General features: G+C 47.7%; 1 protein-coding gene across 1 annotated transcript; it reads right to left on the reverse strand.

The window, feature by feature from the left end:
• Positions 1 to 2,215: 2,215 nt before the first annotated feature.
• Positions 2,216 to 4,381, reverse strand: LOC129715693 (E3 ubiquitin-protein ligase TRIM39-like; the record flags this gene model as incomplete). The annotated part of the gene is made up of 1 exon (XM_055665554.1): positions 2,216 to 4,381. A coding segment is annotated over one exon (512 nt), but the record flags the coding sequence as incomplete, so codon positions are not given.
• Positions 4,382 to 14,412: the final 10,031 nt, after the last annotated feature.

The following is a 14,412-nucleotide window of genomic DNA, read 5'->3' on the forward strand; positions in this document are numbered from 1 at the left end:
ATGCAGGAAGATTGTTCCCGATGTTAGGGAAGTCCAGGACAAGGGGTCACAGCTTAAGGATAAGGGGGAAATCCTTTAAAACCGAGATGAGAAGAACTTTTTTCACAAAGAGAGTGGTGAATCTCTGGAACTCTCTGCCACAGAGGGTAGTTGAGGCCACAGTTAATTGGCTATATTTAAGAGGGAGTTAGATGTGGCCCTTGTGGCTAAGGGGATCAGGGGGTATGGAGAGAAGGCAGGTACGGGATACTGAGTTGGATGATCAGCCATGATCATAATGAATGGCGGTGCAGGCTCGAAGGGCCGAATGGCCTACTCCTGCACCTAATTTCTATGTTTCTATGTTTCTATGAATGGCTCGAAGGGCCGAAAGGCCTACTCCTGCACCTATTGTCTATTGTCTATTGATATGGGGAGAAAGCGGGAATGGGAGACTGATTGTGGATGATCAGCCATGATCATATTGAATGGTGGAGCTGGCTCGAAGACTCGAATGGCCTCCTCCTGCACCTATTTTCGATGTTATTGTAGGGTTCTACCAGCTGAAAGAACATGGAGATTTTCCCTCTCACAAAGGAACATTAGCCGAGTGCTCCACCCCCGAGCTAATAGGCACCTAATCCCTAGAATAGAAGTTGGGAGATAGGCACAGAAAGCTGGAGTGACTCAGCGGGACGGGCAGCATCTCTGGAGAGAAGGAATGGGTGACCTTTCAGGGTCGAGACCCTTCTTCTAGACTGATGTCAGGGGAGAGTCGAGAGATATGGAAAAGCAAGGTGTGAAAATGACTTCAAAGGAGATGGTGATCTAGGAAATATAGAAGGTTCGTTGTTAGCTGAGGAGAAGATGACAACGAGGTGTACAATGAGTAATATTTAATCTGGAGGATAGTCGGAGAACTAGGGTGGGGGAGGGATGGAGAGAGAGGGAAAGCAAGGGCTACTTGAAGTTAGAGAAGTCAATGTTCATACCGCTGGGGTGTAAGCGGCCCAAGCGAAATATGAGGTGCCGTTCCTCCAATTAGCGCTGGGCCTCACTCTGACAGTGGAGGAGGCCCAGGACAGAAAGGTTAGTGTGGAAATGGGAGGGGGAGTTGAAGTGTTTGGCAACCGGGATATCAGGTAGGTTTAGGCGGACTTTGTAGAAGTTGGGAGGTGACGTTGCAGTTGTACAAGACGTCGGTGAGACCGCATTTAAAGTACTATGTTCAGTTTTGGGCACCGTGTTATAGAAAAGATGCTGGCAAGCTGGAAATGGTGTGGATAAGGCTTTTGCCAGGATTCGAGGGTGCTAGCTACAGGGAGAGGTCGGGGCAGGCTGGGAATGCAGGAGGATGAGGGGTGATCTTATAGAAGAAGTCTGAAGAAGGGTTTCGGCCCGGATCGTTGCCTATTTCCTTCGCTCCATAGATGCTGCCGCACCCGCTGAGTTTCTCCAGCACTTTTGTCTAGCGGTGATCTTGTAGAGGTGTGTAAAATCATGAGAGGAATAGATCGGGTAGATTCTCTTGCCCAGAGTAGGGGAATCGAGGAACTGAGGATATAGGTTGAAGGTGATTTAATAGGAACCCGAGGGGTATCTCTTTAATGCAAAGGGTGGTGGGTGTATGGAACAAGCTGCTGGAGGGGGTAGTTGAGGCAATGTTTCAGAAACAGTTAACAGGTGCATGGATAGGACAGGTTTGGAGGGATATGGACCAAGCGCAGGCAGGTGGGACAGGTACACTGACCTACTTTGACACAAGCAAGCAACTGACTGAAAGGAGTTTTCTTGTAAATGAGGAAAAGGTGTAATTCTTTCAGCTCTCTGTGATGGAATTTCTTACATCTCTGGTATAAATATGTTCAAATTGTACTCAGAGAATGGTTTATTTTGTTCACCATTGTGTAAACCAGTGATTCCCGACCTGGGGCCATGGCAAATTTCAGGGGGGCCACAGAAAAATCTGGGGATTTAGGGGGGGCACAGGTTCAATGAAGGGGCGCAGACCTACCTCCCTGTTGCCTCTTAACTTTCAGATCTAATAAATTTAAATCTATGTAGTTGAAATGTAGTTGAAGGCAGGTACGGGATACTGAGTTGGATGATCAGCCATGATCATATTGAATGGCGGTGCAGGCTCGAAGGGCCGAATGGCCTACTCCTGCACCTAATTTCTATGTTTCTAAGTTTCTAAACATTATTGATGTTTGTGGAATAGAATAAAAAAGAATATATGTGCTATTAATAGACATTGATATTTTTATGGAAGGTATTATAATATTGGTATGTTAGCATTCATAGCAAGAGGATTTGAGTATAAGAGCAGGGAGGTTCTACTGCAGTTGTACAGGGTCTTGGTGAGACCACACCTGGAGTATTGCGTACAGTTTTGGTCTCCTAATCTGAGGAAAGACATTCTTGCCATAGAGGGAGTGCAGAGACGGTTCACCAGACTGATTCCTGGGATGTCAGGACTTTCATATGAAGAAAGACTGCATAGACTCGGCTTGTGCTCGCTAAAATTCAGATTCGGGGGGGGATCTTATAGAAACTTTATACTCTCTAGAATTTAGGAGATTGAGAGGGGATCTTATAGAAACTTACAAAGTTCTTAAGGGGTTGGACAGGCTAGATGCAGGAAGATTGTTCCCGATGTTGGGGAAGTCCAGGACAAGGGGTCACAGCTTAAGGATAAGGGGGAAATCCTTTAAAACCGAGATGAGGAGAACTTTTTTCACACAGAGAGTGGTGAATCTCTGGAACTCTCTGCCACAGAGGGTAGTCGAGGCCACAGTTCATTGGCTATATTTAAGAGGGAGTTAGATGTGGCCCTTGTGGCCAAGGGGATAAGAGGGTATGGAGAGAAGGCAGGTACGGGATACTGAGTTGGATGATCAGCCATGATCATATTAAATGGCGGTGCAGGCTCGAAGGGCCGAATGGCCTACTCCTGCACCTTATGTTTCTATGTTTCTATGGAACTTCTTTACTCAGAGAGTGGTAGCGGTGTGGAATGAGCTCCCAGTGGAAGTGGTGGAGGCAGGTTCATTGGTATCATTGAAAAATAAATTGGATAGGCATATGGATGAGAAGGGAATGGAGGGTTATGGTATGAGTGCAGGCAGGTGGGACTAAGGGGAAAAAAAAATTTGTTCGGCACGGACTTGTAGGGCCGAGATGGCCTGTTTCCGTGCTGTAATTGTTATATGGTTATATGGTTATATGGTTATATGACTTCAGAATTAAGGGACAGAAGTTTAGGGGTAATATGAGGGGGAACTTCTTTACTCAGAGAGTGGTAGCGGTGTGGAATGAGCTTCCAGTGGAAGTGGTGGAGGCAGGTTCATTGGTATCATTTAAAAATAAATTGGATAGGCATATGGATGGGAAGGGAATGGAGGGTTATGGTATGAGTGCAGGCAGGTGGGACTAAGGGGAAAAAAAGTTGTTCGGCACGGACTTGTAGGGCCGAGATGGCCTGTTTCCGTGCTGTAATTGTTATATGGTTATATGGATGGGAAAGGAATGGAGGGTTATGGTATGAGTGCAGGCAGGTGGGACTAAGGGGAAAAAAAGTTGTTCGGCACGGACTAGAAGGGTCGAGATGGCCTGTTTCCGTGCTGTAATTGTTATATGGTTATATGGATGAGAAGGGAATGGAGGGTTATGGTCTGAGCGCAGGTATATGGGACTAGGGGAGATTATGTGTTCGGCACAGACTAGAAGGGTCGAGATGGCCTGTTTCCGTGCTGTAATTGTTATATGGTTATATGGTTATATGGCTTCAGTTTGCCAAAGTAGGGCAGGAAATATGCTGGGCTGTTTCCACGCTGCGAGACTATGCTAAACGGGATGCTCCGGGCGTGAGGGAGGAATGGGATCGGACTCTACAGTTGTATGGTGACCAGCTTGAGAGGGTTGGTTTTACATTCGGTGCTGAAGTAGGGGTGGATGGTCTCGGTGAAGGTGTCGGTGAAGGTGTAGATGTGGTCCATGGTCACGGCGTTGTAGAATGAGATCTGGCCCTCCTCGTAGTCCAGGTATATGCCCAGCCGCCGCGGGTTGGCGGCAAGCGATAGCGAGGTGCGCGGGTTGGTGAACGCGCTGTACTCCTTGTCCCACAGGCCCACGGCCCACACGCCGTTCTCCGGGATGGCCTTGCGGGTGACGGACGACTTGGCAGCGCCCACGTCCCAGGCCGTGTTGCTGCTCACGTCGATCTCCCAGTAGTGGCGGCCCGACGTGAAGCCCTGCGAGGCCAGCACGCTCAGCAGGAAGCTGAAACGCTCTGGGAGATCGGGAACCTTCCGCCAGTCTCCCCGGCGAACCTGCGTATCGTTGTCCGACAACATCAGCCGGGGGTGGGCCGTCTGTGGGTCCAGGGTTAGGGAGGCCGGTGCTGGAGCAGGGAGAGAGACAGAGAGAGATAGAGAGAGGGATTACTGATTATTACTTTTCACACAGAGAGTGGTGATCCGGTAGGCGGCGCGACTCTCGTCAGCAGCGGCCTCTGCAGCCCGTCCGCGTTTTTATTATTTTTTGTCTATGTTTCTATGTAGTTTTTGTTATTTTTTTTGTTGGGGTGTGTGTGTGTGGGGGGGGGTGGGGTGGGAGGGAGGGGGTAACTTTTAAATCTCTCCCTGCACGGGAGACCCGACCTTTTCTTGTCGGGTCTCCGTTGTCGTTGGGGCTGCAACGAGGAGCGGCCTCCAACAGGAGAAGACCGGGGGCTCTGGTGCCGACGACTCACCTCACCGTCGCGGAGCTGGCCGAGTCCGGAGCGGGTGGAGCGGTGGTGGAGCGCTGCTGCTGCTGCTGCTGCTGCTGCTGCGGCCCGACCTCCGGAGATTCGGAGGCTGCAACTGCGGGTCTGGCGGACGGCGGCACCGGGAGCCCGCGGGTCCCTGGAGGGAGACCGCTTTTCGGGGCTCCTGCAACGGCGACTTCTCCCGCCCGAGTTGCGGGGTTGAAGAGCTCCTGGAGCGGGGCCTGACATCACCACCCCCGCGCGGCTTGGAATGGCCGCGGGACTCTGCGAGCGCACGCCGGGGGCTCTAACACCAAGACCCGGTGTGCGACCTCGCACCACCCGGCGTGGCTTTAATGGCCGCGGGACAATCGCCATCGCCAGCCGGGGGCTTTGACTTTGACTCTGACATCGGGGGGGGGGGGGGGGGGGGAGAGTGCAGTGGAGAGATAAGTTTTTTTGGCCTTCCATCACAGCAATGTGATGGATGTTTATGTAAATTACGTTGTGTCTGGGGTCTATTTGTTTGTAATGTATGGCTGCAGAAACGGCATTTCGTTTGGACCTCAAGGGGTCCAAATGACAATTAAATTGACTCTTGATACTTGACTCTTGACTCTTGAATCTCTGGAACTCTCTTCTCTGAGTGGTGAATCTCTGGAATCTCTATATCTCTTTTCCCTGACTAGTCTGAAGAAGGGTCTCGACCTGAAACGTCACCAATTTCTTCTCTCCAGAGATGCTGCCTGTCCCGCTGAGTTACTCCAGCATTTTGTGTCCATCTTATGTTAGCATTCATAGCAAGAGGATTTGAGTATAGGAGCAGGGAGGTTCTACTGCAGTTGCATCGGGTCTTGGTGAGACCACACCTGGAGTATTGCGTACAGTTTTGGTCTCCAAATCTGAGGAAAGACATTATTGCCATAGAGGGAGTACAGAGGCGGTTCACCAGACTGATTCCTGGGATGTCAGGACTTTCATATGAAGAAAGACTGGATAGACTCGGCTTGCACTCGCTAGAACTTGGAAGATTGAGGGGGGATCTTATAGAAACTTACAAAACTCTTAAGGGGTTGGACAGGCTAGATGCAGGAAGACTATTCTCAATGCTGGGGAAGTCCAGAAGAAGGGGTCACAGTTTAAGGATTAGGGGGAAGTCTTTTAGGACCGAGATGAGAAAATCATTTTTTACACAGAGAGTGGTGAATCTCTGGAACTCTCTGCCACAGAGGGTAGTTGAGGCCACAGTTCATTGGCTATATTTAAGAGGGAGTTAGATGTGGCCCTTGTGGCTAAAGGGATCAGGGGGTATGGAGAGAAGGCAGGTACGGGATACTGAGTTGGATGATCAGCCATGATCATATTGAATGGCGGTGCAGGCTCGAAGGGCCGAATGGCCTACTCCTGCACCTATTTTCTATGTTTCTATTACCGAGTTCACCCAGAGAGTTGTGAATCTGTGGAATTCTCTGCCACAGAAGGCGGTGGAGGCCAAGTCAGGGGCGGAAGATTGCAACCTTCACGTGGTCCGCCCTGTCTCGACTAATGTCATCAACTCGATGTGCACAAACGGAAGATCAAATAGAGCAAGTTGTCCAACAACTTTAGGCTGTGCAAGCCACACAAAAGAAAAAGAAGGCCAATTCACTGAATGCTTTCAAGAGAGATTCTTGCCGTTGAGGGAGTGCAGCGTAGGTTCACCAGGATGGCGGGACTGACATATGATGAAAGAATGGGTCAACTGGGCTTGTATTAACCATATAACCATATAACAATTACAGCACGGAAACAGGCCATCTCGGCCCTACAAGTCCGTGCCGAACACATAATCTCCCCTAGTCCCATATACCTGCGCTCAGACCATAACCCTCCATTCCCTTCTCATCCATATGCCTATCCAATTTATTTTTAAATGATACCAATGAACCTGCCTCCACCACTTCCACTGGAAGCTCATTCCACACCGCTACCACTCTCTGAGTAAAGAAGTTCCCCCTCATGTTACCCCTAAACTTCTGTCCCTTAATTCTGAAGTCATGTCCTCTTGTTTGAATCTTCCCTATTCTCAAAGGGAAAAGCTTGTCCACATCAACTCTGTCTATCCCTCTCATCATTTTAAAGACCTCTATCAAGTCCCCCCTTAACCTTCTGCGCTCCAAAGAATAAAGCCCTAACTTGTTCAACCTTTCTCTGTAACTTAGTTGCTGAAACCCAGGCAACATTCTAGTAAATCTCTTCTGTACTCTATTTTGTTGACATCCTTCATATAATTGGGCGACCAAAATTGTACACCATACTCCAGATTTGGTCTCACCAATGCCTTGTACAATTTTAACATTACATCCCAGCTTCTATACTCAATGCTCTGATTTATAAAGGCTAGCATACCAAAAGCTTTCTTTACCACCCTATCTATATGAGATTCCACCTTCAAGGAACTATGCACGGTTATACCCAGATCCCTCTGTTCAACTGTGTTCTTCAATTCCCTACCATTTACCATGTACGTCCTATTTTGATTTGTCCTGCCAAGGTGTAGCACCTCACATTTATCAGCATTAAACTCCATCTGCCATCTTTCAGCCCATTTTTCCAAATGGCCTAAATCACTCTGTAGACTTTGGAAATCCTCTTCATTATCCACAACACCCCCTATTTTGGTATCATCTGCATACTTACTAATCCAATTTACCACACCTTCATCCAGATGTTCATTCAAACAGTGAACAATAACCTATATCACCTATACGGGGTGATCACTGGTTAGCACGGACTCGGTGGTCCGAAGGGCCTTATTCCAAGCTGTATATCCATTTTAATGTCTAATGGCAGTGGGGTGCGGTAGGCTCACTGGCACAGCTGCAATTCTAACTTTGGGTGCTCACAGTGCGGAGTTTGCTGGTTATTCCACTAACCACCCATGTTCCAGATTGCTATTTGCAGCTACTGTGTGACTCTGTGCATCTACCCGATCTATTCCCCTCATGATCATATACACCCCTGTAATATCACCCAACATCCACCTGCGCTTCAAGGATTAAATTCCTAGCCTGCCCAATCCCTCCCTGTACCTCAGGCCCTCAAGTCCACGTAACATCTGCGTAAATCTTCTCAGAACCCTTTCCAGCTTAACAACATCTTTCCCATAACAGGATGACCAAAACTGAACACATGGCCTAGTACAACATGATCTCCCAACAGCATCTCATATTTCGCTTGGGACAGCTTACACCCCAGTGGTATGAACAATGACTTCTCTAACTTCAGGTAGCCTCGGCATTCCCTCTCTCTCCATCCCTCCCCCACCCAAGACACACCAGCTTCTCGTTCCCACCCAGCAAACAGCTAACAACGGCCTGGTTCTTTTCTCATCGTTACATTTTTGCGAATCTTTCATTCATTCATCGATCACGGGGAGAACATGCAAACTCCACACAGACAGCACCCGGAGCAAAAACCCACGCGGTCACGGGGAGAACGTACAAACTCCACACAGACAGCATCCGGGGGAAACATAGAAACATAGAAATTAGGTGCAGGAGTAGGCCATTCGGCCCTTCGAGCCTGCACCGCCATTCAATATGATCATGGCTGATCATCCAACTCAGTATCCCGTACCTGCCTTCTCTCCATACCCCCTGATCCCTTTAGCCACAAGGGCCACATCTAACTCCCTCTTAAATATAGCCAATGAACTGTGTGGCCTCAACTACCCTCTGTGGCAGAGAGTTCCAGGGATTCACCACTCTCTGTGTGAAAAAAGTTCTTCTCATCTCGGTTTTAAAGGATTTCCCCCTTATCCTTAAGCTGTGACCCCTTGTCCTGGACTTCCCCAATATCGGGAACAATCTTCCTGCATCTAGCCTGTCCAACCCCTTAAGAATGTTGTAAGTTTCTATAAGATCCCCTCTCAATCTCCTAAATTCTAGCGAGTATAAACCAAGTCTATCCAGTCTTTCTTCATAAGACAGTCCTGACATCCCAGGAATCAGTCTGGTGAACCTTCTCTGCACTCCCTCTATGGTAAAAAGGTCCTTCCTCAGATTTGGAGACCAAAACTGTACGCAATACTCCAGGTGTGGTCTCACCAAGACCCTGTACTACTGCAGTAGAACCTTCCTGCTCCTATACTCAAATCCTTTTGCATTGAAAGCTAACATACCATTCGCTTTCTTTACTGCCTGCTGCACCTGCATGCCTACCTTCAATGACTGGTGGAGTAGACTTGATGGGCTGAATGGCCTATTTCTATTCCTATCACTTATGAACTTATGAAAAGACAAGGGCGGCATGGTGTCGCAGCAGTAGAGTTACTACCTCACATCACCAAAGACCCAGGTTCGATTCTGACTACGGGTGCTGTCTGTTTGGAGTTTGCACGTTCTCCTTGTGACCTCATGGGTTTTCCCCAGGTGCTCCGGTTTCCTCCCACATTCCAAATGCGTACAGGTTTGTAGATGAATTGGCTTCAGTAAAAATGGTCCCCAGTGTATGGGATAGTATTAGTGTACAGGAATTGGTGCGGACTCTGTGAGCTGATGGGCCTGTTTCTGAAGAAGGGTCTCGACCCGAAATGTCGCCAACTCAGTCTGAAGATCGGTCCCGACCCGAAATGTTGCCAGTTCCTTCTCTCCATAGATGCTGCCTCACCCGCTGAGTTTCTCCAGCATTTTGTATCTATCTTGTTTCTTAAACACACGGCCTGTTTCCATGCTGTATTTATAAATTAAACCATATTAGACTAAACTTACCAACACTAAATATTCAAATCAGTTGGCATGTGTTCCTTTGCATGTCATAAGCTGGGGGAAGGCAGGAGAATTGGGTTGGGAGGGAGAGTTGGATCAGCCATGATTGAATGGCGGAATGGACTTGATGGGCTGAATGGCCTAATTCTACTCCTATAACCATATAACCATATAACCATTACAGCACGGAAACAGGCCATCTCGGCCCTACAAGTCCGTGCTGAACAACTTTTTTTTTCCCCTTAGTCCCACCTGCCTGCACTCATACCATAACCCTCCATTCCCTTCTCATCCATATGCCTATCCAATTTATTTTTAAATGATAACAATGAACCTGCCTCCACCACTTCCACTGGAAGCTCATTCCACACCGCTACCACTCTCTGAGTAAAGAAGTTCCCCCTCATGTTACCCCTAAACTTCTGTCCCTTAATTCTGAAGTCATGTCCTTTTGTCTTGTCCTATCCCTTATGATCTTATGAGCTGACAGAGGCGGTAGTTGAGGCAAGATGCAGGAAGATTGTTCCCGATGTTGGGGAAGTCCAGGACAAGGGGTCACAGTTTAAGGATAAGGGGGAAATCCTTTAGGACTGAGATGAGAAAAACATTTTTCACACAGAGAGTGGTGAATCTGTGGAACTCTCTGCCGCAGAAGGTAGTTGAGGCCACACACAGTTCATTGGCTATATTTAAGAGGGAGTTAGATGTGGCCCTTGTGGCTAAAGGGATCAGGGGGTATGGAGAGAAGGCAGGTACGGGATACTGAGTTGGATGATCAGCCGTGATCATATTGAATGGCGGTGCAGGCTCGAAGGGCCGAATGGCCTACTCCTGCACCTATTTTCTATGTTTCTATGATAACAACATTTAAAAGACACTTGGACATGTACATGGATGGGAAAGGTTTTAGTTTTAGTTTTAGACATACAGTGCAGAAACAGGCCCTTCGGCCCACCGAGTCCGTGCCGACCAGCGATCCCCGCACACTAACACTATCCTACACACAATAGGGACAATTTTTACATGCACCAGGCCAATTAACCTACAAACCTGCACGTCTTTGGAGTGCGGGAGGAAACCGAAGATCAATTTTGGTCGCCCAATTATAGGAAGGATGTCAACAAAATAGAGAGAGTACAGAGGAGATTTACTAGAATGTTGCCTGGGTTTCAGCAACTAAGTTACAGAGAAAGGTTGAACAAGTTAGGTCTTTATTCTCTGGAGCGCAGAAGGTTAAGGGGGGACTTGATAGAGGTCTTTAAAATGATGAGAGGGATAGACCGAGTTGATGTGGACAAGCTTTTCCCATTTAGAGTAGGGAAGATTCAAACAAGGGGACATGACTTCAGAATTAAGGGACAGAAGTTTAGGGGTAACATGAAGGGGAACTTCTTTACTCAGAGAGTGGTAGCTGTGTGGAATGAGCTTCCAGTGGAAGTGGTGGAGGCAGGTTCGATTTTTTCGTTTATAAATAAATTGGATAGTTATATGGATGGGAAGGGAATGGAGGGTTATGGTCTGAGTGCAGGTAGATGGGACTAGGGGAGAATATGTGTTCGGCACGGACTAGAAGGGCCGAGATGGCCTGTTTCTGTGCTGTAATTGTTATATGGTTATCTCGGAGAAAACCTACGCAGGTCACGGGAAGAACGTGCAAACTCCGTACAGACAGCACCCGTAGTCAGGATTGAACCCGGGTCTCCGGTGCAAGGCAGCAACTCTACCGCTGCACCTCCGTGACTGTGTATGGTATGGGCCAAATGCTGGGACTAGCTAGATTATTGATTAGCAAAAGTGTCAAATGTTACGAGGAGAGGACAGGAGAAGGGGTTGAGAGGTTGATCAACCATGACTGGATGGGCCAAATGGCCTAATTCTGTCTCTATGACTTATGAACGAACTTAGGTGGGACACCTTAGGTGACATGAATCCGTTGGGCTGAAGGGCCTGTTTCTGTGCTGAATGGATGAGCAGGAAGGAACTGCAGATGCTGGTTTAAACCAAAGATAGCTGCAAAGTGCTGGAGTAACTCAGCGGGACAGGCAGCATCTCTGGAGAGAAGGGATTGGTGACGTTTGGGGTCGAGACCCTTTTTCAGACTGAGAGTCAAGGGAGAGGGAAACGAGAGATATAGACGGTGATGTAGAGAGATACAGAACAAATGCAGCGGTATATTGATTTAGCAACATAGAAACATAGAAATTAGGTGCAGGAGTAGAGGCCATTCGGCCCTTCGAGCCTGCACCGCCATTCAATATGATCATGGCTGATCATCCAACTCAGTATCCCGTACCTGCCTTCTCTCCATACCCCCTGATCCCCTTAGCCACAAGGGCCACATCTAACTCCCTCTTAAATATAGCCAATGAACTGTGTGGCCTCGACTACCCTCTGTGGCAGAGAGTTCCAGAGATTCACCACTCTGTGTGTGAAAAAAGTTCTTCTCATCTCGGTTTTAAAGGATTTCCGTTCTATCCTTAAGCTGTGACCCCTTGTCCTGGACTTCCCTAACATCGGGAACAATCTTCCTGCATCTAGCCTGTCCAACCGCTGACAGTCCTGACATCCCAGGAATCAGTCTGGTGAACCGTCTCTGCACTCCCTCTATGGCAATAATGTCCTTCCTCAGATTTGGAGACCAAAACTGTACGCAATACTCCAGGTGTGGTCTCACCAAGACCCTGTACAACTGCAGTAGAACCTCCCTGCTCCTATACTCAAATCCTTTTGCAATGAAAGCTAACATACCATTCGCTTTCTTTACTGCCTGCTGCACCTGCATGCCTACCTTCAATGACTGGTGTACCATGACACCCAGGTCTCGCTGCATCTCCCCCTTTCCCAATCGGCCACCATTTAGATAATAGTCTGCTTTCCCGTTTTTGCCGAACAATCTTCCTGCATCTAGCCTGTCCAACCCCTTAAGAATTTTGTAAGTTTCTATAAGGTCCCCTCTCAATCTCCTAAATTCTAGAGAGTATAAACCAATATCCAGTCTTTCTTCATCTAACTTCAAGAGACTCTTGCACCCCCTCTCTCTCCATCCCTCTCCCACCCTAGCCGTTGTGTGAATTTCAAAGTCGTCTTGTAGACACAAAATGCTGGAGTAACTCAGCGGGACAGGCAGCATCGCTGGAGAGAAGGAACAGGTGACGTTTCGGGTCGAGACCCTTCTTCAGACTGATGCTGCCTGACCCACTGAATTACTCCAGCATTTTGTGTCAATTTACACAGATCTTTCCTACACATTCAAAGTTGTCGTGTCGAGTTTCATTGTCAGTGACTCGTTTTCACCCAGCCCACACAGCTAACAATGGCCTCTTTCTATTATCATCTTTCCTTTTTTCGTATCTTTCATTCATTTGTTCTATATCTCTCTACATCACCGTCTATATCTCTCGTTTCCTTCTCCCCCCGACTCTCAGTCTGAAGAAGGGTCTCGACCCGAAATGTCACCTATTCCTTTTCTCCAGAGATGCTGCCTGCCCCGCTGAGTTCTATCTTCAGTGAAAATCTTTTGTTGCAAGCTAACCAGTCAGCGGAAAGACAATACATGATTACATTCCAGCCGTCCACAGTGTGTAGAAATATGTTACGGAGCAATGTTTAGTGCAAGGTGAAGTCAGATCAAGGATGGTCTGAGGACCACCAATGTGCTAGATACAGGCAGATAGTCCAACTTGGTACAAACTGCACACATACACACACACAGACAGCACCAGACGTCAGGATTGCAGTATAATGTGGATAAATGTGAGGTTATCCATTTTGGTGGCAAAAACGGGAAAGCAGACTATTATCTAAATGGTGGCCGATTGGGAAAGGGGGAGATGCAGCGAGACCTGGGTGTCATGGTACACCAGTCATTGAAGGTAGGCATGCAGGTGCAACAGGCAGTAAAGAAAGCGAATGGTATGTTAGCTTTCATTGCAAAAGGATTTGAGTATAGGAGCATTTTTGTGTACCTTCGATTTTCCAGCATCTGCAGGCCATTCTTATTATTAAATGCTTATTTTCAGTGACTGATGTACGAGTTCTCTGGAGGATTGTGTACAGTTTTGGTCTCCAAATCTGAGGAAGGACATTATTGCCATAGAGGGAGTGCAGAGACGGTTCACCAGACTGATTCCTGGGATGTCAGGACTGTCTTATGAAGAAAGACTGGATAGACTTGGTTTATACTCTCTAGAATTTAGGAGATTGAGAGGGGATCTTATAGAAACTTACAAAATTCTTAAGGGGTTGGACAGGCTAGATGCAGGAAGATTGTTCCCGATGTTAGGGAAGTCCAGGACAAGGGGTCACAGCTTAAGGATAGGGGGAATTCCTTTAAAACCGAGATGAGAAGAACTTTTTTCACACAGAGAGTGGTGAATCTCTGGAACTCTCTGCCACAGAGGGTAGTTGAGGCCACAGTTCATTGGCTATATTTAAGAGGGAGTTAGATGTAGCCCTTGTGGCTAAAGGGATCAGGGGGTATGGAGAGAAGGCAGGTACGGGATACTGAGTTGGATGATCAGCCATGATCATATTGAATGGCGGTGCAGGCTCGAAGGGCCGAATGGCCTACTCCTGCACCTAATTTCTATGTTTCTATGTTTCTATGTTTCTATGATTGAACCTGGGTCACTGGGGCTAGGAGGCAGCAGCTCTACCCGCTGCTCCACCGCGATGTCCTTAAAGCGTTCTGATCCTGTCCAAATCATATGCTCTTGGGCCTCATTTCCAACATTAAAACAATGGTACTATATAACCATATAATATAACCATATAACAATTACAGCACGGAAACAGGCCATCTCGACCCTTCTAGTCCGTGCCGAACACATAATCTCCCCTAGTCCCATATACCTGCGCTCAGACCATAACCCTCCATTCCCTTCCCATCCATATAACTATCCAATTTATTTTTAAATGATAAAAACGAACCTGCCT

Source organism: Leucoraja erinacea, unplaced genomic scaffold, assembly GCF_028641065.1.
Source record: "Leucoraja erinacea ecotype New England unplaced genomic scaffold, Leri_hhj_1 Leri_1326S, whole genome shotgun sequence".
Classification (NCBI taxonomy): Eukaryota; Metazoa; Chordata; class Chondrichthyes; order Rajiformes; family Rajidae; genus Leucoraja; species Leucoraja erinaceus.